This window comes from Scyliorhinus torazame, chromosome 5, assembly GCF_047496885.1.
Source record: "Scyliorhinus torazame isolate Kashiwa2021f chromosome 5, sScyTor2.1, whole genome shotgun sequence".
Lineage (NCBI taxonomy): Eukaryota > Metazoa > Chordata > Chondrichthyes > Carcharhiniformes > Scyliorhinidae > Scyliorhinus > Scyliorhinus torazame.
The window spans coordinates 162,435,820-162,463,472 of NC_092711.1; the positions used below are offsets into that span (position 1 = coordinate 162,435,820).

General features: G+C 49.1%; 2 protein-coding genes across 5 annotated transcripts in view; one reads left to right on the forward strand and one right to left on the reverse strand.

Annotated features, from left to right (window-relative positions):
- The window catches only part of LOC140422239 (uncharacterized), a 262,902-nt gene extending 250,023 nt beyond the window's left edge, over positions 1-12,879 (forward strand). The window contains exons 1-3 of one of the 4 annotated variants that reach the window (XM_072507248.1): positions 1,924-2,414; positions 5,470-6,552; positions 11,189-12,879. In XM_072507248.1, the coding sequence (XP_072363349.1) occupies positions 11,514-12,632 (1,119 nt within the window). In that variant the 5' untranslated portion in view covers positions 1,924-2,414; positions 5,470-6,552; positions 11,189-11,513 and the 3' untranslated portion in view covers positions 12,633-12,879. Of the gene's footprint in view, positions 1-1,923; positions 2,415-4,451; positions 5,000-5,469; positions 6,553-11,188 lie in introns of those variants that run through there. The other 3 variants (XM_072507246.1, XM_072507249.1, XM_072507247.1) reach the window with 3 other exon arrangements.
- Positions 1-27,653, reverse strand: part of LOC140422253 (uncharacterized) — a 227,500-nt gene that overhangs the window by 19,066 nt on the left and 180,781 nt on the right. The window lies entirely within an intron of this gene.

Here is a 27,653-nt window from a genome sequence, read left to right on the forward strand (position 1 = left end):
TCCGTCAGTATTTATGCTCCACATGAGCCTCCACCCAGCCCTCTTCATCTCCCCCATCAGCATATCCTTCTATTCCTTTCTCCCGCATGTATGTATCTAGCTTCCCCTTCAATGTATTCATGCTGTTCACCTCAACCACTCGCTGTGGTAGTGAGTTCCACATTCTCACCACTCGCTAGGTAAAGAAGTTTCTCATGAAATCCCTCTCTTACCTGTGATCCAGTTAAGAAAAAACTGATGTAAGAAACGATACCGATGGAACAATTCTAGTAATGGACACGAAAGAGGCGGCGGAAGGTTTTGCAGAATTTCCAAATCAAACACTGGCACAGAAAGGACTGAAAGCTGATCCGAAACGCCGTGGAAGTGGGAGGGTGTTCCAACCTGAAACACTGGTTTGTGTGGTGGCTTGTTTTTTTGGATATTAGTGAGACAGGTCTGTGGAAATAGTGAGAACTCAATCCCTTCCCACACGCGGGCGGGGCAGCTAAAAGGCCGCTCCCCAGTGTGAATTCACTGGTGAGTCTGCAGGTGGTAAGACTGAGCGAATCCCTTCCCACACTCAAGAGCAGGTGAATGGCCTCTCCCCGGTGTGAACTCTCTGGTGTCTCTGCAGAGTGGATGAATCAATGAATCCTTTCCCGCACATGGAACATGTGAAAGGCCTCTCCCCACTGTGAACCCACTGGTGTGACAGCAGGTTGGATAACTGAGCTAATCACTTCCCACACGCAGAGCAAGTAAAAGGCCGCTCCCCATTATGAATTCGCTGATGTGTCTGCAGGTGGGATGACGGAGTGAATCCCTTCCCACACTCAGAGCAGGAGAACGGCTTTTCCCTGGTGTGAATTTGCTGATGTTTCTGTGGAGTGGATGAATCAATGAATCCCTTTACAAATCGAGAGCAGGTGTATGGCCTCTCTCCAGTGTGAACTCTCTGGTGTAACTTCAGGTTGGATGACTTGGTGAATCCTTTCCCACACTCAGGGAAGGTGAATGGTCTCTCCCCAGTGTGGCTGCGTCGATGAATTTCCAGCTCCGATGGGGCTTTGTATCCCTTCCCACAGTCCCCACATTTCCATGGTTTCTCCATTCGGCAGGTGTTTACGTGACTCGCCAGGTTTGGCAATCAGTTGACAGCTTGGCTCACACACACAGAACACGTATGGTCTCTCCCTGCTGTGAATGGTGTGATGTTTTTTTCAGGCTGTTAAGTTATTTCCACAGTCAGTTAACTGGAACACTCTCACTTTGGTGTGTGTCTCAGTGCTCTTTCAGTCACACTGATGATTAAAATCTTTTGAAGTAGTCAAAACAAACATTTCTCCCTCGAGACTCAAAGGCCAATGACATTCAGGCTCTGTGAATCTGAATGTCTTTGGCAGATGCTGACATGATGTCTGGTTTGAGATTTCTGTCTGTAAATCCTCCTCTTGAAACATGCTGTAAGAGGAGATTCCAAAATTCATTACTCAGTACAGGATAGAAATTCAGAAAAGACAATTCTGTTTTTATGGAATATTATTTTCCATCTTGTTTCCCCCAAAACTGTAATTTCCATCCCACACACACACCCTCCATTCTAGCCAGACAAATAAATGTGTCAAGCTGTTGGAGCAAAGAATGTCAATGTCTTTGAGAGAGAGAGACCTGGGCCAAGCTTTGCAGAGTCTGCACCCTCCCTGGATTCACTTCCTTTCCCTTCAGTTGCTGCAAGTGACCAATTGAAGGTGAGAATGAGAAAAGAAATGGAAAGGGGAGAAAATAAAGTGTTTTACTCACAGGTGTTGGAGACACAGGAGGAGGTTTCAGTATGTGTGAAGCTCAATCTTCAGTCACACAAAGCCCGCGCGCTGATTGGCTGAAGGAAGAGAGTCCTTCCGGTTCAACAACTCTTTCCAATGGTCGAAACCTCAGAAGGAAGGTCAGGAGGCGGGCTCTCCCATGCACCTACGCAACTTCCCCTCTTCCTTGGGACATGCGCAATCCTGGGCCGGGGGAGATGACCGAGCTGCTTTTCGCTCTGGTTGGAGCCGTCAGCCGGTTTCTTGGAAACCTTTGTCTCGAGGAGGGACAGGGTGAAAACTGGTGGGGGTGGGGCTCCATGTCCGCGTGCCGAGTCTGCGCACTGAGACCCCAAAACGTCACTGTTGAGCAGAGTGATTCTGGGGCTGGTTTAGTATAGGGCTAACTCGCTGGCTTTGAAAGCAGACAAAGCAAGGCCAGCAGCACGGTTCAATTCCCATACCAGCCTTCCCGAACAGGCGCCGGAATGTGGCGACTAGGGGCTTTTCCCAGTAACTTCATTGAAGCCTACTTGTGACAAGTGATTATTATTATTGGCTGATTCAGGGGTTCTCGAGACGTCACAAAGCGGAGGTTGGAGGTGAAACTTCCTCATGTCTGCAACATCTGTGAGTAACTCTTTTATTGTCGTCACAATTATTACAGAAACCAATTTACAAGGTTCCAGGCCTCATTACACTTCAAATTGACGATTAAACAGTCACTTAACACAAAACAGCTGCAAGGCACAAGGCCCAATTACATTTCACAATAACGTTGTAACAGTCATTGAACACAAACAGCTGCAAGGCACAGGGCCGAAATACGTTTCCAAATACCAATTAACCAGTCACTTATCACAACCAGCCGCAAGTAACAGGCCCTACGTATATTTCAAGTAACAATCGAACAGTCACATAACACGAACAGCCGTGAGGCACAAGGCCTCGAAACCCAACGACCATTCCCAAGAAAAAAGGAACAAAAAAAAAACCACAAGACACGAGTACATTTCGAGGTAACGACCTCTAAACACAAAACAAGCAGGCGAGGCACAAGACCTCGGAACCATACGACCACTCCAAAAGAGATGAAATAAAAAACCAAAAATAAAATCCACAAAACACAAGTACATTTCAAGGTGACGACCTCTAAACACATAAGACAAGCAGTCGCGAGGCACAAGGCCCCGATACAATACGGCCGCTTCGGAAACAAATATGACCCACAGGCCCTCGATACATTTTAACAGTCATATCAAACCCAATCACCAGGCACCAGGCCTCAATTCACCCCAGAAAAGATTTAACAGGATAGAATCAATCACCGAACACTAATCCCCGCTCGTTCACCCCGCCCTGCAGCCGACACCCCGGGGGAAAGGCCCCTCCTCGCTAAGAGCACAGACCTCTGGAGAGCCAGACCAGGGCGCGGCGGAGGAGAGAAGGTTTCCTCCCTCCTGGACCCCGCCCAAAGGCACGGGACCATTCGGAGGGAGAGCAGTTTCACACCAACTAGCGTTCCACCACAATTACTAATTACCATTTCAGGGAAACCCGAAATGAGTTGAATGTCATAGGCTGCTAAAGAAAACGAAAGCAAAGAAAACATGAAAACAAAATCCCTTAGTACTCATAGAAAAGTCCATAAAAAAGAATCCATTAATTTTGCACGTTCCACATCATGACCCCGGCGCTCCAGCCGAAATTTCACAAGGAACAACATGTCCTCAAAGTCCTCCAATGGCAGCGGCCAGAGTCGCTCCAATGTTGGCAACAGTCGACAACAGGGAAGAAAGTCCCGGAGTCAGTCCCAACCGCCCACAGGGCGTCCAGGGGGGCCGAACCCCCGGAGACCCCAGGAACGGCAGCAACCCACCCCGGGCTGCAGGCCGCGGGCCACCCATCGGGTATCCACTCCCGGTTCCGACCCGCCGCTTTCAGCAGCCTATCCAGCTGCCATCCTTCCTCCATTCCTTCGTCCTCCATTGGGCGAACTCAAAACCGCCGACAGCAAACCTCGCAGTCCGAAGCAGCATCTCCGCAGCTCAACCGCTGATTTGAAACACGACTGGTCGCAGTACTCCGAAACCGGTCTTCTCCCCTTCCCTCGGAGACCAGGAGCGATGGGCGCCGAGTTGCTGTTCCACCCAAAGAACAAAGAACAAAGAAATGTACAGCACAGGAACAGGCCCTTCGGCCCTCCAAGCCCGTGCCGACCATACTGCCCGACTAAACTACAATCTTCTACACTTCCTGGGTCCGTATCCTTCTATTCCCATCCTATTCATATATTTGTCAAGATGCCCCTTAAATGTCCCTATCGTCCCTGCCTCCACTACCTCCTCCGGTAGTGAGTTCCAGGCACCCACTACCCTCTGCGTAAAAAACTTGCCTCGTACATCTACTCTAAACTTTGCCCCTCTCACCTTAAACCTATGCCCCCTAGTAATTGACCCCTCTACCCTGGGGAAAAGCCTCTGACTATCCACTCTGTCTATGCCCCTCATAATTTTGTATACCTCTATCAGGTCGCCCCTCAACCTCCTTCGTTCCAGTGAGAACAAACCGAGTTTATTCAATCGCTCCTCATAGCTTATGCCCTCCATACCAGGCAACATTCTGGTAAATCTCTTCTGCACCCTCTCTAAAGCCTCCACATCCTTCTGGTAGTGTGGCGACCAGAATTGAACACTATACTCCAAGTGTGGCCTAACTAAGGTTCTATACAGCTGCAACATGACTTGCCAATTCTTATACTCAATGCCCCGGCCAATGAAGGCAAGCATGCCGTATGCCTTCTTGACTACCTTCTCCACCTGTGTAGCCCCATCCAGGAAGCTCCCAGAGGCGGCCTGCCTTTCGAATCGGCCCGGGGGCGGACACCAAGCTCGCACACAACCGCCCAAGCCTCCTCCACTTTTCACCCCAGGAGTTTGGACAGTGTCGGCCGTAGCTCCCACAATCCCCCGCGCTGGGGAACCCGCTCTATCCGCCGCACGGGCGGGTGACCAGGTACTGCGCATGTCCAAGGGTGAGGGGAAGCTGTGCATGTGCGAAGGAGAGCCCGCCTCCTGACCTTCCAGCTGAGGTTTTGATCAATGGGAAGAGTTCGGCCCGGAAGGACTCTGGTCCTCCAGCCAATCAGCGCGAGCTTTGTGCAAATGGAGATTGAGATTCACACAGACTGAAATCCCCTCCTGTCTCCAACATCTGTGAGTAAAACACTTTCTTTTCGCCTCCTTTCCATTTATTTTCTCATTCTCACCTTCAATTGGTCACTTGCAGCAACTGAAGGGAAAGGAAGTGAATCCAGGGAGGGTGCAGACTCTGCAAAGCTTGGCCCAGGTCTCTCTCTCTCTCTCTCTCTCTGAAACACATTGACATCCTTCGCTCCCTCAGCTTGACACATTTGTCTGTTTGGCTAAAAGGATGGTCTCTTTCCCAATGTTCACAATTAAAGGGCTGGTTTCCTCAGGAGATGGCTGACATTTAAGGGACAGTAAATTAATATGAGACAGATATGTCTAGTATTTATAAATGGTACAGATTAGATAATTATGGTACTGTAATAAATAAATTGATTATTATTTATGGTTGTGTAATATTGAACTGTCCCTATTTCTATATTTCCAGTCATCTCTTCCCTCAGTGGGTTGTTAGTCTCTGGCTTTCTCTTCCACAGGGACCAGTGGAGTCTGGGAGTCACTGAATATGTTCAAGGATGAGTTGGATGGATTTTTAATATTTATTTTGTTCTGTTTTTTAAACTATTTTTTAAATAATGAATGCAACAACAGACTAACAGAAATATTGATGGAAAATGGGTACAGTGTAGAACAACTGATATTGCCGCATAAATACAAGCAACACATTGAGAATTAATTTGTAGCAGGATATTTTTTGGACTAGAGCTGCTATGTGAAAATGCCAGATCAATTGAACAACCAGTTAACAGGTTAACATAGTGAGTGGGGAAAGAGGGTAAGATTATATAAAAACAGAAGGGTAACAATGCACACCCCAAAATATTACAAAACAGACTAACAGCATAGTCAAATTAAAATAACAGAGATGACGCAGAATCTCTGGAGTGCAGAAGGAGGCCATTCGCTTCATCAAGTCTGCACTGACCCTCAGAAAAAGCACTCACCGAGGCAGGCTCCCCACCCTATCCCCAAAAATCCAGTGCATTGATCATCGTCAACCCACCTAACCGAACATCTTTGGACACTAAGGGGCAATTTAGCATGACCAATCCACTTAACCTGCACATCTCTGGACTGTGGGAGGAAACCGGAGCACCCGGAGGAAATCCATGCAGACACAGGGAGAAAGCGCATCGCCACACAGACAGCCACTCAAAGAATCGAACCTGTGACCCTGGCTCTATGCAGCAGCAGTGCTAACCACTGTGCCCTACTCTGGGCTCAGTTGAATTGAATTCACTGATGGAAAGCCCTGGAGGAGCAAGTCAGCCAGATTGGAGCACATATATTTGAGATCGGGGTCTCATAATTTAACAAATGCATCAGACTTAGAATGAAGTAGACATTAGAAATTCCAATGGGATACATTCTGTAATCAGTCTGTGCCAGTTTTGGATAGAGGGAGAACTGACTGGCCTGCTTCCATATCGAGCCTGATGGATGTTGGGTCTATCCTAACCAAATTCCGTGTGAACCTAAGATGAGAGGCCAATTGATAAAGCCTGACATTCGGGAGACCCCCCCCCCCTTCTTGGTATTTGGAGCTTAACAAAATTGAGGTAAGGTTTATTTTTGTTCCAGATAAATGTACTAATCATTCCATTAATTTCCTTAATGACTCTGGTCGACAGCAGTACCGGCAGCATTTGCAGAGGGTACAACAGTCTGGGCAACACATTCATTTTAATGAAGGCGATCCTCCCTCACCATGAAATCGGAAGAGCCGACCACCGGGCAAGGTCCCACCTAATAGTCACCATCAGCTGTGGAAAGGTGGCCCCATATAACTGTCTGAAAGAGGGGGGTCATTGACACTCCCAGATATTTAAATCCCAAGAGGGGAGCACCTGATTGGAAACTTAGCAAGAGGAGGGGGCTTACCCTTCAACACCCCCCTCCCCCCACCAGCATGGCCTCTGACTCAGTAAAATTCATCTTATAACCAGAGAAGTCACTAAATCTGTCCACAATCGGGTGCAGCTGGTTAAGATGAACATTTTGCTGTGTTTTTTATTTTTATCTCGGTGCCTAATGGTCTTTTTGCCGAAATTGTTCTTTATGGGGGTGGATTGGTTGGTTTAATCGTTTGTGTGGGCAGATAAGGTGGCAAGGATTAGGAAGACGGTGATTCAGAGAGGGCAACAGTCAGGGGGCTTGGCCCTGCTGAACCTGTTATACTATTATTGGGCGGCGAACGCAGAGTAGGTGTGGGGTTGGAGCAGGGAGACAGAGCCTTTGTAGGCTTCCATTAAAGGGTAGATGGGGTTAACGGGTTACATAGATAGGATGGAGACATGGGCATATGTAGGGTGCTCTTTCGAACAGCCGGTGCAGACTCGATGGGCCGAATGACCTCCTTCTGCACTGTAGGGATTCTATGTTCTATAGTAGGGTACGGGGGGTAGGGGGGGTGGGGGGGATGGAAGGGGGGAATACGGTCTGATCATGGGAGGGGGAACTTCACAACTGTTCACAGGATCCATTGACTGACAGATCAATCCCAGAACAGGGAAAATCACAGGCATGGCGAGGGAACTGGGGACGTTCATGGAGCAGATGGGGGCAGTGGATCCCTGGCGGTTCATGGAGCAAATGGGGGCAGTGGATCCCTGGCGGTTCATGGAGCAGACGGGACAGTGGATCTTTGGCGATTCTTACACCCGGATGAGAAGGAATTCTCGTTCTTCTCACCAGTGCACAAGGTCTACACTCACATCGGCTTCTTTGTTGTGGGGAAATCGGTGCCTCCAGAAATAACCAGAGCTGAATAATCCATGATTGTAATCTCAGACCACGCTCCACATTACATGGATGTGAGGTTGGAGACGGGACAAACCCAGTGCCCCACATGGAAGTTGGACACGACCCTCTTGGCCGACAAGGTCTTCTGCCAGAAAACATCACCGGCCAACGGAAAGTACGTCACTAACAACCAGAATGGGGAAGTCTCACCTTCCACATTCTGGGAGGCACTGAAGGCTGTGATTCGGGGAGAAATAGTCGCCAAAAGGCTCGTAGAGACAGGGAAGAGAGAGCGGTTATGCAGCAACTGATCGACTCCATTCTGAAGGTTGACAGACGATACTCCGAGGCCCTGACCATAGAGCTTCTGCTGGAGAGGAAGAAGCTGCAAAAGAACTTTCACCTGCTATCCACCAGGTAGGCAGTGCACCAACTCCGCCAGACACGGGGGACCTTTTATGAGCACAGAGAGGGCTAGCCGCCTGCTGGTTCACCAGCTGAGAAAGAAGGCAGCCACGAGGCAAATAGCCCAGGTAAAGGATAACAGAGGCAGACGGTATAATAATAATCTTTATTATTGTCACATGTAGGCTTACATTAACACTGCAATGAAGTTATTGTGAAAATCCCCCAGTCGCCTGTTCGGATACACTGAGGGTGAATTAAGAATTTCCAAATTACTTAACATTATGCCTTTCGGGACCTGTGGGAGGAAACCGGAGCTCCGGGAGGAAACCCGCGCAGACATGGGGAGAACGTGCAGACTCCACACACACAGTGACCCAAGCCGGGAATCGAACCTGGGACCCTGGCGCTGTGAAGCAAAAATGCTGACCATTGTGCTACCGTGCCGCCCGACCATAACCGTCCCGTAGCCCAACCAAAAAAGGTCAAGCAAGCATTCGAGGCCTTCTACCGGGGACTGTACGCATCCGAGGACCCCCCCCCCCCCCCCCCCCCCCAAGAGAGGCAGAGAGGGGGAGGGGCAGAGCTGGAGGGCCTCCCAGTTAAAATAGCCCGAAACAAATCCCGCTACCTGGAGATCCAGGTTTCCCACGAGTGGACACGGATCCACAAGTGGAAGCTGACCAGTCTGGCGGAGGAAATCAAAAACGACCCACCGAGATGGGATGGATTCCTGCTTTCCCTGGCGGGGAGGATGCAGATGATCAAGATGAACGTACTGCCCAGGTTCCTCTTCCTGTTTCGATCCTTACCGATCTACATCCCCAAGGCCTTTTTCCATTCAATAGATAAGGTGATTATGGCGTTTGTGCGGCGGGGCAAGAATTCAAAAATCCCTAAAACAGTACTACAATGGAGAAGAAACATGGGAGGCCTGGCCCTCCCGAACTTGCAATACTATCACTGGGCAGCCACGGCCGAAAGAGTGAGGAGATGGGTAAAGGACCCAGACATGGAATGGTTGATGATGGACGAGTCCTCACGTACAGGAATGATCCTCCGGGCCCTTGTCACGGCAACACTCCCATCCCCGCCAGCACCAGTCCAGTGGTGGCAGCTACCCTGAGAACCTGGAACCAGATGTGGCAGCATTTCAGTCTGACCGATGTGTCCATCATGGCCCCCATCTGCGGCAACCATAGGTTTGCACCAGCCATTCTCGACGCCACCTTCAAGAGGTGGAGACAGGACGGGGGAACACTGATGGTTAGGGACTTTTACATGGGAAATAGACTAGCGACCTTAGAGGAGGTGATGGAGAGACTGGACCTACCAAACAGGGATGAGCTCCAGGTCAAAAGCTTTCTCCGCAAGGAGACACCAGCATACCCAGGAACCCTGAGAAGCACAATGCAAGAGGAGCTACTGGACGCAGACAGTCTGGGGAAGGGAAACTGGGGACCTGCACGGACAACTCTTCATCAGGATGCGCTCTTTACTTGACGAAACCCAGGAAAAATGTGCGGAAGAGCGAGGGACGTAAATAGGGTGGGGACTCTGGAGCGAAGCATTGGACCAACTCCACCTTCTCCTATGCAAGGCTAAGCTTCATGCAGCTGAATGTTGTGCACAGAACATACCTGACAAGAACCCGAATGAGCAGGTTCTTCTCGGAGATGGAGGACAAATGTGAATGGTGCCAGCGGGGCCCGGCAAATCATGCCCACATGTTCTGGGTATGCCCCAGACTTGTCGAATTCTGGACAGCCTATTTAGAGGCAATGTCCATGGTTATGAGGGTGGAGCCGTGCCCACAAATGGCAGTCTTCGGGGTATTGGACCAGCCAGAACTATTCATGGAAGAGGCTGGACGCCCTTGCCTTTGGTTCTCTAATCGGCCGCTGGAGAATCCTGCTCGGCTGGCAATCAGCAGCACCACCCACAGCTCAGACTGGCTGGCAGACCTATCGGAGTTTCTCCACCTGGAGAAGATCAAGTTCACCGTCCGAGGGTCAGAGGACGGTTCCCACAAAGTGTGGAGGCTATTCACCAACTTGTTCCAGGACCTGTTTGAAGCCAGCGGCCAATGGAACACTGGGGAGGGAGGTGGGCGTATGGGGGCCAACGGGATCACAGGGAGCAGGCTGGAAAATGGGGGGGGGGGGGGGGGGCTACTGGGACAAGGAGGGAGAACCAGAAACCAACTGACACAGAGAGCCTAGAACAAAAACACAAGAAGAGGAACCCCCAAGGGAAGGTTTGAAACAGGACAGGGAGTGCGCGGGGTGGAAGGGGGGAGGCCCATCAATGGGGGGGGGGCACCGTCCACTTGTAAATAATAGATAACTCCCATTGTACAGTGAAGAGTCCAGGAAAAGACGAGTGAAGGGGGCGGAGGGGAGGGACGGGAAATAGGGGACCGGCACAAAGGAAATTGACATGCACACTGTAATCGGCAGAGTTACCCTGACTGCTTGGATACTATAATAAGCATTGCCACAAGTCTGTTACTGGATGAAAAAGAGGTGAAAAAAACTGCCCCATCCAATCCCACCTCAATTTAAAGTGTTCCTCATAATCCAGATGAGTTTCCTGTAATAAAGCTATGTCGACTTTCTCCTTTAGAAAGGAGAGGATATTTTTCCTTCTGATAGGGTGATGGATACCCCGTACATTCCCTGAGAAAATTTGCAGATTAACTGCCGCCATTAGTTAGGCGACAGAGAGAACAGGAACAGATTTTCGCACCACAATCGGGCGTGCGTCATTACCCCCTCCTCCAACTCACTTTACCAAAGTTTCCCCAAACTGCTCCTTTCACAGATAAAAGCCCTGTCTGTACCAGACTAGGATAAAGTCAACAACACATAAACCCTCCCATAATAACAAAAATACAAAAGAATCACCACCACAACAGATCCAAGGGGACATTCCTCAACAAGACTGAGGACCCGGAGGATTAACCCCACGGCCAGACTGTCGTTACCCTCAGGATACCTTCTCCAAAATGAGGAGAAGAAAAGTAACTTTTATAAATTGTTTTTACAGGATATTAGAAGAGGAGGAATTACAGACAGAAATCTCAAACGTCACGTCTCGATCTGACGGAGTATCACCGGACTTTGAATCGAGAAGGAGAATTTTTTTTCTTTTCAGTCGGCTTCAAAACATCATTCTGACTGGAAAAGCCCCGAGACACACACACCCGAGTGAGAGTGTTCCAGAGAACTGACTGTGGAAAGAGTTTGAACCAGTTACGCAGCCTGAAAAAACATCACACCATTCACAGCGGGAGAGACGTTACACATGTTCTGTGTGTGGACGAGGCTTCAACTGATCGACAAACCTGGAGGGGCACGAGGAGACCCAAAATATGGAGAAACCGTGGAAATGTGGGGACTGTGGGAAGGGATTCAGGGCCCCATCTCAGCTGGAAGCTCATCGGCGCAGTCACACTGGGGAGAGGCCGTTCACCTGCTCTGTGTGTGGGAAGGGATTTGTTGCTTCATCCATCCTGCGGATACATCAGCGAGTTCACACTGGGGAGAGGCCGTTCACCTGCTCTCAGTGTGAGAAGGGATTCATGACTTCATCAAGGCTGTGGAGACACCAGCTAGTTCACACTGGGGAGAGGCTGTTCACCTGCTCCCAGTGTGAAACGGGATTCACTGAGTTAACCGACCTGCAGAGACACCAGCGAGTTCACACTGGGGAGAGGCCGTTCACCTGCTCTCAGTGTCAGAAAGGATTCACTCAGTTATCTAGCCTGCGGAGACACCAGCAGGTTCACACTGGGGAGAGGCCGTTCACCTGCTCTCAGTGTGGGAAGGGATTCACTCAATCATCTGACCTGCAGAGACATCAGCGAGTTCACACTGGGGAGAGGCTGTTCACCTGCTCTCAGTGTGAGAAGGGATTCACTGAGTTTTCCAGCCTGCGGAGACATCAGCGAGTTCACACTGGGGAGAGGCCGTTCACCTGCTCTCAGTGTGAGAAGGGATTCACTGAGTTATCCAGCCTGCGGAGACATCAGCGAGTTCACACTGGGGAGAGGCCGTTCACCTGCTTTCAGTGTGAGAAGGGATTCACTACTTCATCGGGACTGCTGATACACCAACGCGTTCACAGTGGGGAGAGGCCGTTCACCTGCTCTCAGTGTGAAAAGAGATTCACCCTATCATCCGACCTGCGGAGACATCAGCGTGTTCACACTGGGGAGAGGCCGTTCACCTGCTCTCAATGTGAGAAGGGATTCACTACTTCATGGAAACTGCTGGCACACCAGCGAGTTCACACTGGGGAGAGGCCGTTCACCTGCTCTCAATGTAAGAATGGATTCACTCAATCATCCGGCCTGCGGAGACATCAGCGAATTCACACTGGGGAGAGGCCGTTCACCTGCTCTCAGTGTGAGAAGGGATTCACTCGGTTATCCCACCTGCAGAGCCACCAGCGAGTTCACACAGGTGAGAAGGCGTTAACTTGCTCTTAGTGCGAGAAGGGATTCAGATATCCATACACCCTGCAGGAACACGAGCGAGTTCACACCTGGAAGAAGCCATTCACCTGCTCTGAGCAGGGGAGACATTCAATGATCCGTCCCAACTACAAAGACACTAGCGAGTTAATTCTGGGGAGAGACCATTCATCTGCTCTCAATGTGGGGAGGGGGTTTGTGATTCATCTAACCTGTTGTGACTCCAACAAGTTCACAATAAATTACAGATGTTGGCTCTGTTGTTATTGTTTCTGCTCTCACTGACATCCAGGGCTGCATTTTGTTCATTCTGACATCTGGTGAATGGTGATGATTGGAGGGTTTCTTTCTGCTGGACTGGCCGGTCTAACACCTCTGCCTCCGGTGGGCTGGCCATTTTTGAGGCTAGTTGCGATTACCTGATTCCAAGTTTGACAAGGGGCTCAGAATGAAAAGGTGTTTGCAGGTTGGAAGATATTTAGTTCCCAAAGCAGCCATGTTGCCATGAAGATGGGCTGTGGTGGTTACAGGGTTCTTTTGCCTAATTTATCTGGGTGGTTGTCGCAGAAGGAAACTGTCATGGTATGAGGGGCAAGTTGTCTGTGGTAGATTGGGAAATTACAATAAACATATCACTGAAAGTGGCAAAGCAGGTGGATAAGGAGCTAAGAAGGCAGACGGCATGCTTGTCTTCATTGGTCGGGGCATTGAGTATAAAAATTGGCAAGTCATGCTGCAGCTGTACAGAACCTTAGTTAGGCCACACGTGGAATATTGCCTACAATTCTGGTCACCACATTACCAAAAGGATGTGGAGGCTTTGGACAGAGGAGGTTTACCAGGATGTTGCCTGGCCTGGAGGGTATTAGCTGTCAGGAGAGGTTGGATAAACTCGGATTGTTTTCACTAGAGCGACGGAGGTTGAGGGACGACCAGATAAAAGTTTACAAAATTATGAGTGGCACAGACAGAGTTGATAGAAGCTTTTTCCTAGGTTGGAAAAGTGAATTACCAGGCGACATAGGTTTAAGGTGCAAGGGGCAAAAGTCAATTACCAGGTGACATATGGGCAAAGTTTAGCCGAGATGTACGAGGGACGTTTTTTACACAGAGGGTGGTGAGTGCCTGGAACTTGCTGCGGGAGGAGGTGGAGGAAGCAGGTACGATAGTGACGTTTAAGAGGCATCTTGATGAATACATGAATAGGATGGGAATAGACGGATACAGACCCTGGAAGCACAGAAGGTTTTAGTTTAGACAGACATCATGATCCGAGCAGGCTTGGTGGGCCGAAGGGCCTGTTCCTGTGCTGTACTGTCCTTTGTTCTTTGTTGTTCTTTGTATGACGATAGACAATAGACAGGCAACCACTCGCATTTTATTTACATAAAATATAGATTCCTTTTAGAAGCAAAAGTGAAGCTATCGTGGCGAACAAGAAAAGTTAAAGATTCCATTAGATCAATTGAGGAGACTCATAAAGTGGCCCAAATAGTACTGAGCCTGAGGATTGGGAACTTGTTTTAGAATTCAGCAAAGGAGGAACAAGAAACTGATGAAGAGAAAATAGAATATGAGAGCAAACAGGGGAGAACTGGAAAAACTCCTATAGGAATGTGAAAAGGAAAAGATTAGCAAAGACCAATGTGGGTCCATTCCAGGCAGAGACAGGAGAGTTTATAATGGGGAATAAGGAAATGGCAGGGAAACTAAACAGTGTGTGTTTGTCTTCATGGAGGAAGATACAGAAATTGTCCTAAAACACGAGAGAACCAAGGGAGTAGTGAGCACGAGGAACTGCAAGAGATTAGGGTTAGTGAAAAGGCAGTACTGGAGAAAATAATGGGATTGAAAGTTAATAAATCCTCAAAAGCTGCTGCTCTACATCCCAGAGTGTTGAAAGAGGCGGCTGTAGAGATAGTGGATACATTGGTGATCATCTTTCAAAATTCTATAGATTCTGGAATGGTTCCTGCAGATTGGAAGGTGGTAAATGTAACCCCAATATTTAAGTACGAAGTCTTACAACACCAGGTTAAAGTCCAACAGGTTTGTTTCGATGTCACTAGCTTTCGGAGCGCTGCTCCTTCCTCAGGTGAATGAAGAGGTCTGTTCCAGAAACATATATATGGACAAATTCAAAGATGCCAAACAGTGCTAGGAATGCGACCATCTGTAAAGATCTGTAAAGATTTAATCACCTGCTAATGGTCGCATTCCAAGCATTGTTTGGGAACTTTGAATTTGTCTATATATATGTTTCTGGAACATACCTCTTCATTCACCTGAGGAAGGAGCAGCGCTCCAAAAGCTAGTGACATCGAAACAAACCTGTTGGACTTTAACCTGGTGTTGTAAGACTTCGTACTGTGCTCACCCCAGTCCAACGCCGGCATCTCCACACCAATATTTAAGGAGAGAGAGAGAAAATGGGGAACCACAGACCCATTAGCCTGACATCAGTAGGAGGGAAAATGCTACAATCTATTATAAAGGATGTGATAACATACGAATTAGGAGCAGGAGTAGGCCACTCGGCCCCTCGAGCCTGCTCCACCATTTAATAAGTCCTCGGCTGAGGACTTCCGGTTGCGGCTATGCCTAAATAGGTCATTCGTTCGGCAGCTCTCGCCGGGAACGGACTTTTGGGCGCTCCAGATGAGCCCCAACGGCAATTGTTCGACGACTTCCAGTGTGGGAAGGTGATGGCAAGGTCCCCCTGACAGTATATGGATTGGACCAGGAGTGGAGCGGTCAAAAAAGGGTTCTTGGAGCAGCAAAAAGTGCGAGGGAGGAAAAACAAGATGGCGACGGGTGGAGATCAAGCAGCGTGGGCGCAGTGGTCAAAGTACAAAGAACAAAGAAATGTACAGCACAGGAACAGGCCCTTCGGCCCTCGAAGCCCGTGCCGACCATGCTGCCCGACTGAACTACAATCTTCTACACTTCCTGGGTCCGTATCCCTCTATTCCCATCCTACTCATGTATTTGTCAAGAGCCCCTTAAATGTCACTATCGTCCCTGCTTCCACCACCTCCTCCGGTAGCGAGTTCCAGGCACCCACTACCCCCTGCGTAAAGAACTTGCCTCGTACATCTACTCTAAACCTTGCCCCTCTCACCTTAAACCTATGCCCCCTAGTAATTGACCCCTCTACCCTGGGGAAAAGCCTCTGACTATCCACTCTGTCTATGCCCCTCATAATTTTGTATACCTCTATCAGGTCTCCCCTCAACCTCCTTCGTTCCAGTGAGAACAAACCGAGTTTATTCAACCGCACCTCATAGCTAATGCCCTCCATACCAGGCAACAGTATGGTCGCAGGAGCAGCAGGGGTTTCTCAAACGCTGTTTTGAGGAGCTGAAGAAAGAAATGCTGGCACCAATGAAGACGGCGATCGAGAAGTTAGTGGAGACCCAGAAGGCCCAAGGGGCGGCGATCCGGGAGGTGCGGCAAAAAGCCTCGGAGAACGAGGATGAGATCTTGGCCCTGGCGGTGAAGGTGGAGGCACACGAGGCACTGCACAAGAGGTGGGCGGAAAAATTTGAGGACCTGGAGAACAGGTCGAGGAGGAAGAATCTTCGGATTCTGGGTCTCCCTGAAGGAGTGGAGGGGGCCGATGCCGGGGCATATGTGAGCACGATGCTCAATTCGCTGATGGGAGCGGGGGCCTTCCCGAGTCCCCTGGAGTGGTAGTGGTGAGGTTTCACCGCTTCATGGACAGAGAGTGTGTCCTGAGATGGGCCAAGAAAGAGCGAAGCAGCAGGTGGGAGAATAGGGAGATCCGAATATACCAGGACTGGAGCGCAGAGGTGGCAAAGAAGAGAGCTGGTTTTAATCGGGCCAAGGCGGTGCTCCATCAGAAGGGGGTGAAGTTCGGTATGCTGCAGCCAGCGCGATTGTGGGTCACATTTCAAGATCGGCACCACTACTTTGAAACGCCGAGGAGGCTTGGACCTTTATACAAACTGAAAAGTTGGACTCAAACTGAGGGTTTGTGGTTGTGGGGGGGATGTCTGCTGTATATAGGGTTTTAACTATGTGTAGGGAATGTTCCATTGGTTGGGTGATGGATGGGGATGGGGGAAGGGATCTGATGGGGTGACTGCAAGAGAGAGTGGGCGCCGGCGCAGGAGGGAGGGGAGGCCCAGGGATGGGGGAATTGCGATAAGGCCGCAAAATGAGCTGCGCCAGAGGGGGCGGGGCAGGCTCAGGAAAGCGCGGGCTTTTTCCCACGCTAGGGAAGGACAGGGGGGTGGGGTGGGTGGAGGAGCGCACACTGATTGATGGGGAGGAGGGGGTATTCCTACACGGGGGGTGGGGGCGGGTGGGGGGGTTGTCAGTGGGATGGCGGGGGGGGGGCCGGGGTCAGCAGGAGTCAGCTGACTTACGTGAGTGTTATGGGGGGAGCAAAAGAGCTAGATATGGATCTAGCGGGGGGAGGGGGGTACAGGGTTGCTGCTGCATTGGCCAATGAAGAACTGGAAACAGAAGAGGTGGTCGGGACGAGGGTCCGCCGTCTGGGGGACTGGAGGGTGCGGGAGGCGCGGGCACGGGACTGGCCTAGAAAAGGAGATGGCTAGTCGGCCTGGGGGGGGGGGCGGCGGTTGGGAAGCCCCCCAATCCGGCTGATAACTTGGAATGTGAGGGGCCTGAATGGGCCGGTTAAGAGGGCCCGAGTGTTCGCGCACTTAAAGGGACTGAAGGCAGACGTGGTCATGCTTCAGGAGACATATTTGAAGGCGGCAGACTAGTCAGGTTGAGAAAGGGATGGGTAGGACAGGTATTCCATTCAGGGCTGGATGCAAAGAACAGAGGGGTGGCAATACTGGTAGGGAAGCGGGTGTCGTTTGAGGCCAAGAATATTGGAGTGGACAATGGAGGTCGATACGTGATGGTGAGCGGTAGGTTGCAGGGGGTGGGGGTGGTATTGGTAAACGTATACGCCCCGAAACTGGGGATAATGCCGGATTTATGAAGTGCATGTTGGGGCGGATTCTAGACCTGGAGGCAGGAAGCTTGATAATGGGGGGGGGGGGGACTTCAACACGGTGTTGGACCCAGCATTAGATCGCTCCAGATCTAAAACTGGGAAGAGGCCGGCTGCGGCCAAGGTGCTTAGGGAGTTTATGGACCAGATGGAGGGGGGGGGGGGGGGGGGGGGGAGTAGATACGTGGATAACTGCCAGACCCCTGGCTAGGGAATTTTCCTTTTTTTTCTCACGTACACAGAGCCTATTCCCGGATAGATTTTTTGTTTTGAGTAGGGCGCTGATCCCGAAAGTGGGGGGAACGGAGTACTCGGCCATAGCCATCTCAGACCACGCCCCGCACTGGGTGGAGCTGGAGTTAGGAGAGGAGAGGGACCAACGCCCACTGTGGCGTCTTGATGTGTGATTACTGGCGGATGAGGAGGTGTGTGGGAGGGTACGGGGGTGTATCGAGAGATACTTGGAGGCAAATGACAACGGAGAGGTGCAGGTGGGGGTGGTCTGGGAGGCGTTGAAGGCAGTGGTTAGGGGAGAGTTGATCTCCATAAGGGCTCACAGGGAGAAGAGAGATGGCAGGGAAAGGGAGAGGTTAGTGGGCGAGATCTTAAGGGTGGACAGGAGATATGCAGAGACCCCCGAGGTGGGACTACTTAGGGAGCGGCGAAGCCTCCAGACGGAATTCGACCTGTTGACCACAGGGAAGGCAGAGGCACAGTGGAGGAAAGCACAGGGGGCGGTGTACGAGTATGGGGAGAAGGCGAGCCGGATGCTGGCACATCAGCTCCGTAAGAGGATGGCAGCAAGGGAGATAGGTGGAGTCAAGGATAGCAGGGGGAATACGGTGCGGAGCGCGGTGAGAGTAAATGAGGTATTTAAGGACTTTTTGAGGAGCTGCACAGATCTCAGCCCCCAGCGGGGGAAGAGGGAATGCGACGGTTTTTAGATCAACTGAGGTTCCCGAGGGTGGAGGGTGGTTTAGGGGCGCCAATTGGATTGGAGGAGCTGGTTAAAGGACTGGGGAGCATGCAGGCGGGGAAGGCCCCGGGGCCAGATGGGTTCCCGGTTGCATTTTATAGGAAGTATGTGGACCTGTTAGGCCCGTTGTTAGTGAGGACTTTCAATGAGGCAAGGGAGGGGGGGACCCTGCCCCCGACAATGCCCGGGGTGCTGATCTCGCTGATACTGAAGCGGCAGAAGGACCCACTGCAATGCGGGTCGCATAGGCCGATTTCGCTCCGTAATGTGGATGCTAAGTTGCTGGCAAAAGTGTTGGCTGCGAGGATTGAGGACTGTGTTCCGGGGGTGATCCATGAGGACCAGACGGGATTTGTAAAGGGCAGGCAGTTAAACACCAATGTGCGGAGGCTCCTAAACGTGATTATGATGCCATCGGTGGAGGGAGAGGTACAGATAGGGGCAGCTATGGACGCGGAGAAGGCCTTTGACCCGGTGGAGTGGGAGTATCTCTGGGAAGGGTTGCGGAGGTTTGGGTTTGGGGAGGGGTTTATCAGTTGGGTTAGGCTCCTATATAGAGCCCCGGTGGCGAGTGTGGCTACGAATCGGCGGAGGTCAGAGTATTTTCGGCTGTACCGAGGGGCAAGACAGGGGTGCCCCCTGTCCCCCCTGTTGTTTGCATTAGCAATTGAGCTTTTGGCCATGGCATTAAGGGAGTCCAGGAAATGGAGGGGGGTGGTCCGAGGGGGAGAGGAGCATCGGGTGTCGCTGTATCCGGACGACCTGTTGCTGTATGTGGCAGATCTAGTGGAGGGGATGGTGGAGGTCATGCGGATCCTAAGGGAGTTTTGGGACTTCTCGGGCTCTAAGCTCAATGTAGAGAAAAGTGAGCTCTTTGTGGTGCATCCAGGGGACCAAGGAAGAGGGAAAGGGCGGAAAGGAGCTTTCGATACCTGGGGATCCAGGTAGCTAGGAGCTGGGGGGCCCTGCACAAACTTAATTTGGCGCGGTTGGTGGAGCAGATGGAGGAGGACTTCAAAAGATGGGATGTGTTGCCACTCTCGCTAGCGGGCAGGGTACAGCCGATTAAAATGATGGTCCTCCCGAGGTTTCTTTTTGTGTTCCAGTGCCTTCCTATTATGATTACCAGGGCCTTTTTTAAGCGGGTAGGTAGGAGCATCATGGGTTTTGTGTGGGCAAATAAGACCCCGAGGGTAAAGAGGGTGTTTCTGAAGCGTAGCAAGGACAGGGGAGGGTTGGCGCTGCCAAATTTGTTTGGCTATTGTTGGGCAGCCAACGTGGCGATGATCCGTAAGTGGGTAATAGAGGGAGAGGGGGGCGGCATGGAAGAGGTTGGAGATGGCGTCCTGTAAAGGCACGAGCCTGAGGGTGCTGGTTACGGCACCGCTGCCGCTCTCGCCGACAAGGTACACCACAAGTCCGGTGGTGGCGGCAACGCTAAAGATCTGGGGGCAGTGGAGATGACACAGGGGTGAGATGGGAGCCTCGGTGTGGTCCCTGATCCGGGAGAACCATCGGTTCGTCCCAGGAAGGAATGACGGGGGGTTTCGGAGCTGGCATCAGGCAGGGATCAGAAGGATGGGGGACCTGTTTATAGATGGGACGTTTGCGAGCTTAGGGGCGCTGGAGGAGAGGTTTGGGCTACCCCCGGGAAATGCGTTCAGGTATATGCAAGTGAGTGCGTTTGTGAGGCAGCAGGTGAGGGAATTCTCATTGCTCCCGGCACAGAGGATCCAGGACCGGGTGATTTTGGGTGCACGGGTTGGAGAGGGCAAGGTTTTGGCGATATATCAGGAGATGAAAGAAGAGGAGGAGGCTTCGGTAGAGGAGTTGAAGGGCAAGTGGGAGGAGGAGCTGGGGGAGGAGATTGATGAGGGTCTGTGGGCTGATGCCCTGAGTAGGGTTAACTCCTCTTCCTCTTGTGCCAGGCTCAGCCTAATACAATTTAAGGTTATTCAGAGAGCGCATATGACCGGGGCGAGACTGAGTAGGTTCTTTGGGATGGAGGACAGATGTGGGAGGTGCTCGGGAAGCCCGGCGAATCACGCCCACATGTTCTGGTCGTGCCCGGCACTGGATGGGTTCTGGAGGGGTTTCGCGAGGACCATGTCCAAGGTGGTGAAAGTCCAGGTCAAGCCGAGCTGAGGGCTGGCGCTATTTGGGGTAACGGACGAGCCGTGAGTGCAGGAGGCGAAAGAGGCCGGTATCCTGGCCTTTGCGTCCCTGGTAGCCCGGCGGAGGATCTTGCTATTATGGAAGGACGCAAAACCTCCCAGTGTGGAAGCCTGGATAAATGATATGGCAGGGTTCATTAAGTTGGAGAGGATAAAGTTTGCCTTGAGAAGGTCTGCGCAGGGGTTCTCCAGGCGGTGGCAACCGTTCCTAGACTGTCTCGCGGAGCGTTAGGAGGAGGTCAGCAGCAACAGCAACCCAGGGAGGGAAGTGGGGAGGGGGGTGTATCTTATGGGGGGGGATGGTATTTGGGTGGGGGGGGGGGGGTGTTTCCCAGGGGTACTTGTAAAAAACATAAGGGAGGGTTAATATATGCAGGAGAAACCCACTGTACAAGTTCTGTGTTATTTTTGATTGACATATTTATGTTCTGTTCTTTTCTTCTCTTTCTTTTGTTCCGGGGCGGGGGGGGGTTAATTGTTGAAAAATTTCTGTTGGAAAAATTTTGAATAAACATATTTTAAAAAATAATAATAACTTCCCGGCTGATCTGATTGACACCTCAACTCCACAGAGGCTCCTTAGAAAATAAATCTTGGGAGAGCGTAATAATATTCTTTATTATAATCATCTTTATTATTGTCACAAGTAGGCTTACATTAACACTGCAATGAAGTTACTGTGAAAATCCCCTAGTCGCCACACTCCGGCACCTGTTCAGGTAACGGAGGGAGAATTCGGAATGTCCAATTCACCTAACAAGCACGTCTTTTGGGACTTGTGGGAGGGACCCGGAGGAAACCCACGCAGTTTTGGGGAGAACGTGCAGACTCCGCACAGACAGTGACCCAAGCCGGGAATTGAACCCAGGTCCCTGGAGCTGTGAAGCAACAGTGCTAACCACTGTGCCTCCATGCCGCTGTGCCAGTTATGGGGAAGAAGGAAATGGCAGAGGAGTTAAACAGATATTTTGCATCAGTCTCTACGGTGGAAGATACTTCGAATATCCCATTAATACTAAAGAATACGGAGGAAGCAATTAAATACCAACGTTGGAGAGGTTGTATTGGACAAACTAATGCGGATAAGGTAAGTCCCTGGATGGCTGCATCCTAGGATCCTAAAAGAAATGTCTACAGAGATAGTGGATGCATTGATTGTAATTTCCCAAAAATCCTTGGATTCTGGAGAAGTACCAGAGGATTGGGAAACTGCCAATGTGACAACCCCCCGAATCAGAATGGGAGGGAGGCAAAAAACGAGACACTATAGGACGATTAGCCTAACATTTATTGTTGAAAAAATGTTGGAATCAATTATTAGGAAGTAATAGGCAGCACATTCAGAAAATCATAATCTAATCAAGCAGTCAGCATGGCTTTGTGAAAGGGAAACCGTGTCTGACTAATTTATCAGAGTGTTTCAAGGAAGTCTCAAGCAGAGTGGATAGAGGGGGACCAGTAGATGTGTTGTATTTAAACTTCCAGAAGGCCTTTGACAAGGTACCTCACAAAACGTTAAGTCATGAGATAAGAACCCATTGTGTTGGAGGTAGTATATTGACATGGATAGAGAATTGGCTAATGAGCAGGAAACAGCGAGTGGGGATAAGGAGTTCTTTTTCAGGTTGGTGACCTGTAACCAGTGGGGTTCCACAGGGATCAGTGCTGCGACCTCAACTGTGTACAATTTATATTTGACTTGGAGGAAGGAAGCAAACGTACTGTGCCCAAATTTGCAGACAACACAAAAATAGGTGGAAAGGCAAGTTGCGAGGGGGATATAAACAGTTTGAAAAGAGATATTGAGAGGTTAAGCAAGTGGACAAAAAGTTGCCACATGGAGCATAATGTGGGAAAATGTGAAGTTCGTTTTGGAAGGGAGAACAAAAGAACAGTATTATTTAAATGGAGAAAAACTGCAGAAAGCTGCAACACAAAGGGACTTGGGGGAACTTGTGCACGAAACACAGAAAGCTAGCAGACAGGTGCAACAGGTAATCAGGAAGGTGAATGGAATGTTGGCCCTGATTCCAAGGGGGTTGAGTATAAGAGTCGGGAAGTCTTGCTGCAGATGTGGACCAGAGGGACCCGTCTCAGAATAAAGAGGTGCCAATTAAAACTGAGATGAGGAGGAATTTCTTCTGTTGCGGATTGAGAGTCTTTGGAACTGAGAGCTGTGGGGGCAGAGCCCTTCGCCCTGATTTCAAGAGGGTTGGAGTATAAGAGTCGGGAAGTCTTGCTGCAGCTGTACAAGGTGCTGGTGACACCACATCTGGAGAACTGTGAGCAGTTATGGTCCCTTTATTGAAGGAAAGCTGTTACTTCATTGGCGATAGTTCGAGAAGAGTCAGTAGGATGATCCCCATTATGGAGGGATTGTGTTATGAGCAAAGATTAAACAGGTTGGGACTCTACTCATTGGAATTTAGAAGAATGAGAGGTGATCTCATTGAAACATCCAGGATTCTTAAGGGGTTTGACAGGGTAAATGCTGAGAGGATGTTTCCATCATGGGAGAATCTAGGACCAGAGGGCACCGTCTCAGAATAAAGAGATGTCAATTTAAGACTGAGATGAGGAGGAATTTCTTCTGAGAGTCTTTGGAACTGAGAGAGTTGTGGGGACAGAGTCCTTGTGTATATTTAAGGCTGAGATAGATTCTTATTTTTTTGTTTTTTTTAAATGTAAATTTAGAGTGCCCAATTCATTTTTTTCCAATTAAAGGGCAATTTAGCTTGGCCAATCCACCTACCCTGCACATGTTTGGGTTGTGGGGGCGAAACCCACGCAAACACAGGGAGAATGTGCAAACTCCCAACGGACAGTGACCCAGAGCCGGGATCGAACCTGGGAACTCGGCATCGTGAGGCAGCAGTGCTAACCAATGCGCCACCATGTTGCCCGGCTGAGATAGATTCTTGATCAGTCAGGGAACCGAGGATTATGGGGAAAGGGCAGGAAAGTGAACGTGAGGAATGTTGGTTTCAGCCATGATCCTCATTGAAAGGTGGAGCAGCTGGATGGGCTGAATGGCCTCCCCTATCCCTTATGGTCTTTGTATGGTCTTGTTCCCACCTACCCCTGGTAAACTTTCACCCCCTTGCTTTTCAAGATTCTATCCAGCTCTGCCTTCAAAATATTCAAAGACTCTGCTTCCACTGCCCTTTGAGGAAGAGAGTTTGATAGAAACTAACCTTTTATTATAGGTAAAAAGGGTTAAAGGAAGAATTTATATAAAGAAGTTATAATTCCAAATATTTTAAATTATTATGTATTAACCATAACAGTAAGAAATGGATAACTGCTTGTGAAAGGATCAGATCAGCAAACTGCAAGATTTTGCAAGGCCAATCTGACAGAAAGACTGTTGGAGAGCTGGGATACGATCCAGTTCCGTGTCCATGGTAATCACAAATCACCCCATGCAAAGAATTTTTGCTGTGAAAGCTTTTCATCAAGTGGAAAATTACAGAAATGTTTATCTCTTAATTTAACAGACAGACACTTCAGCCAAATTAAACGAATTACAGATTAGTTAAAACCATTCACAGCTGTAAAGAGGACAAAACTTTATAGATAGTAATCTTCATAAAAGTTCAGGTATCGGGATGGAAAGCCATTCTAGAATCAATTCAACCTATCCTCTGAAACCTATTCTGTCCGCTGGCTTTGCAAAACTGCTATTTATTCTATTTTAAACTGCACAGTCCTTTGTACAGTGTATCTTGATTTGAAGAAATTACTACAAGCTGTCATTGTATTTTGAATTCAACAATCTGTATTTGTGAAAGACAATCATTCTGATTAGCTTCCTGCAGGGCTAGTCGGAACATCCTAAATTCTGTACATGTGTGAAAATTGAAACTAACCATTAGATACTACTCGCTTACAAAATAAAAGTGGCAAATTGCCTTTAACCCAAGAAGCCAGTCTTGAATCTCTGTTTTTTGGTACATGCTCTGGTGTTACAAGTATATGAATAGACGCAGAGATCCGACAGAGTGCTAAAGACTCCCAACCCTCGGAGAGAAAAAAGTTCCCCTCTGCCTTAAATGGGCAAGTTATTACTTTTAAAGTGACTCCAATTTCTAGATTCTCCCACAAGAGGAAACATCCTTTCCACATCCACCCTGTCAAGGCCCCTCAGGACCTTATACGATTCAATCAGGTCACCGAAACACAAGCCCAGCCTGTCCAATCGTTCCTCATAAGACCAGCCTCCAATTCCAGGTATGAGTCCAGTAAACCTCCTCTGAACTGCTTCCAACACATTTACATCATTCCTTAAATGAGAGCAATACTGTACACAGTGCTCCAGATGTGGTCTCACCAATGTCCTGTATAACTGAAACATAACCTCCCTACTCTTGTATTCAATTCCCCTCACAATAAACAATAACATTCTATTAGCTTTCCTAATTACTTGCTGTACCTGTATACTTGCCTTTTGTGATTCATGCTCTTGGACACCCAGATCCCTCTGAATGTCAGAGCTCTGCAATCTCTCATCATTTGTATAATAAGCTTTTTTATTCTTCTGGCCAACATGGATATTACACATTTTCCCACATTATTCTCCATTTGGCAGATCTTATTCCACTCGATTTCAACATCTATCTTTTTAACCTCCTTATGTCCTCGTCACAATTTACTTTCCTGCTTATCTTTGTATATTGGAACATAGGAGCAGGAGTTGGCCATTCAGCCCGTCGAGCCTGCTCCACCATTCAATACGATCATGGCTGATCATCCACTTCAATGCTTTTCCCCCACACTATCCCCATATCCCTTTGTGTTATTTGTATTTAGAAATCTGTCAGTCTCTGCTTTAAACACACTCAATGACTGAGCTCCCACAGCCCTCTGGGTTAGAGAATTCCAAAGATTCACAACTTGTAGATCTTTGCAGATCAAACCATTCTATCCCCGTTTCTCTGTCAGTTTATTTCCCTCAAAAGCCCAACCAATTTCCTTTTGGAAACATTCCATCATCTCTGCTTCTACCCCCCTCGTAGGAAGTGTGTTCCAGGTATTTCCCAATTTCGTCAAATGCAAACGAGTCTCAGAGAGCACAGAAAGACGCCATCCCGCTCATCATTCCCATGCTAGCTCTCTGAGTGAACATCAAATTAGTCCCATCGCCCGGCAAGTTTCTTTTCCCACAGAATCTGTCCAGTTCCCTTGTGCAAGTTACAGTTGAATTTACTTCCTGCACCTTTGTCCCCCAACAACTCGTTCTGTTTTAAATCTAATAATTTCACGATACGCTGTGTTTGGATTTTCACAGAGGATTTGAAATGGAGAAAAAGACATGGTTGTTGCACAAAATCACGATGCAATCTTTATGAGTGATCTTCAAGAATGGGCAGAATGTGAAATACCCAGTTTGCAGTGCCAAAGTGCAGTCTGGCAGTGCCAAGGTGCACACGTTCCAGGGGCTGAGCCAGGGAGACCACCCTGACCTATCCCTGACCAGTTGGGGGGCCTCCAATGGCCCGGGAAGCCCCCAGGTACCCTGATGCCTGGCCCATGTCTGCGTGGGCCAATACTAATCGGCGTCCATGTGACCGGCTGGGGAGTTGCTTAAATCAAGGGAGACCTTTAGATAGGGAGTCCTTCCCGATGGAGATTGGCCTTAATTGTATCATGATCTCGCCAATGGGAATAGGCCGGTTAGATTGGAAATCGATTGGCGCTTGGTGCAGTGCCCGATTTCAGACTCTCCTTCGATCTAACTGGCAGTCTTGGTTTCGCGCATTGCACATCCGTATAAAGAATGTGCAATGAGGATAAATGTACTGGCAAGAGAGATCTTCAATCTCTGATTAGCCTCAACATTTGAAGTTGTATGAATAAGGGATTGTATAGAATCAGATAAAGGGATAGTATGAAATAGTTCTATTGTATACTGTCTAAGATAATGAGAGAAGGTGGAGTCAGTAATTGGGGATCTAATTAAATTAATCTAGTGACCAAATTGACCAATTATCATGTTATAACAGGCCTAACTCTGACGTGAGGTAATGGTCACTTTGGGGATAAAGGTAGAGGTTCTGAAGGTCTTCCTTGCTGGCCAAGTACTGAAGATTCCCGAGGCCGAGTTCCAAGAAATTACTGTCAAACAAGGAGCCAGACTCCCGAGGCTGAATTCCACAAGAATTACTGTCAAAGGAGCCAGAGAGGGTTACACTTCTACAGACTGATTATCCGCATGAAGTTGTAAAAGTAAATGTCTTAAAACTGATCAGTAAACCTTTTTCATTTAATAAGCTTTTTAAATTTGCCATCCAGCGAATTCTGCATTTGCCTTAATTGGTTAAAGTCTTGTCTGAACCAAAGTGAATTTATTAAATGGTAAGTTGGGGGTGGCTGAAATCAATAAAATTCCAGATAACAAGATCGGATAACATAAATCTTCAATTAAAAAATTGTATAGCACCTTTCACAACCAGAGGACATCCCAAAGTGCTTTACAGCCAATGAAGTACTTTTGAAATGTAGTCACTGTTGTGATGTATGAAATGCAGCAGCCAATTTACACACAGCAAGATCCCACACACAGCAATGTGATAATGAGCAGATGATGTGTTTTTAATGATGTTGATTGAGGGATAAATATTGACCAGGACACCGGGGATAACTCCCCTGCTCTTCTTCAAAATAGTGGCTGTGGGAACTTTTACACCCACCTGAGAGGGGCAGACAGTGCCTCAGTTTAACATCTTATTTGAAAGTAGGCTGTTCTGACAGTGCAGTACTCCCTCCGTGCTGCAACGAGGAATGTTGGAACTTTTTGTCCACAGTTCCCTGACTGGGTCTCAACCTTCTGACTCAGAGGTGAGAGCTGCCCACTGAGCCACGGCTGACACTGTAGACAATACAAAGTTAGTAAGGGA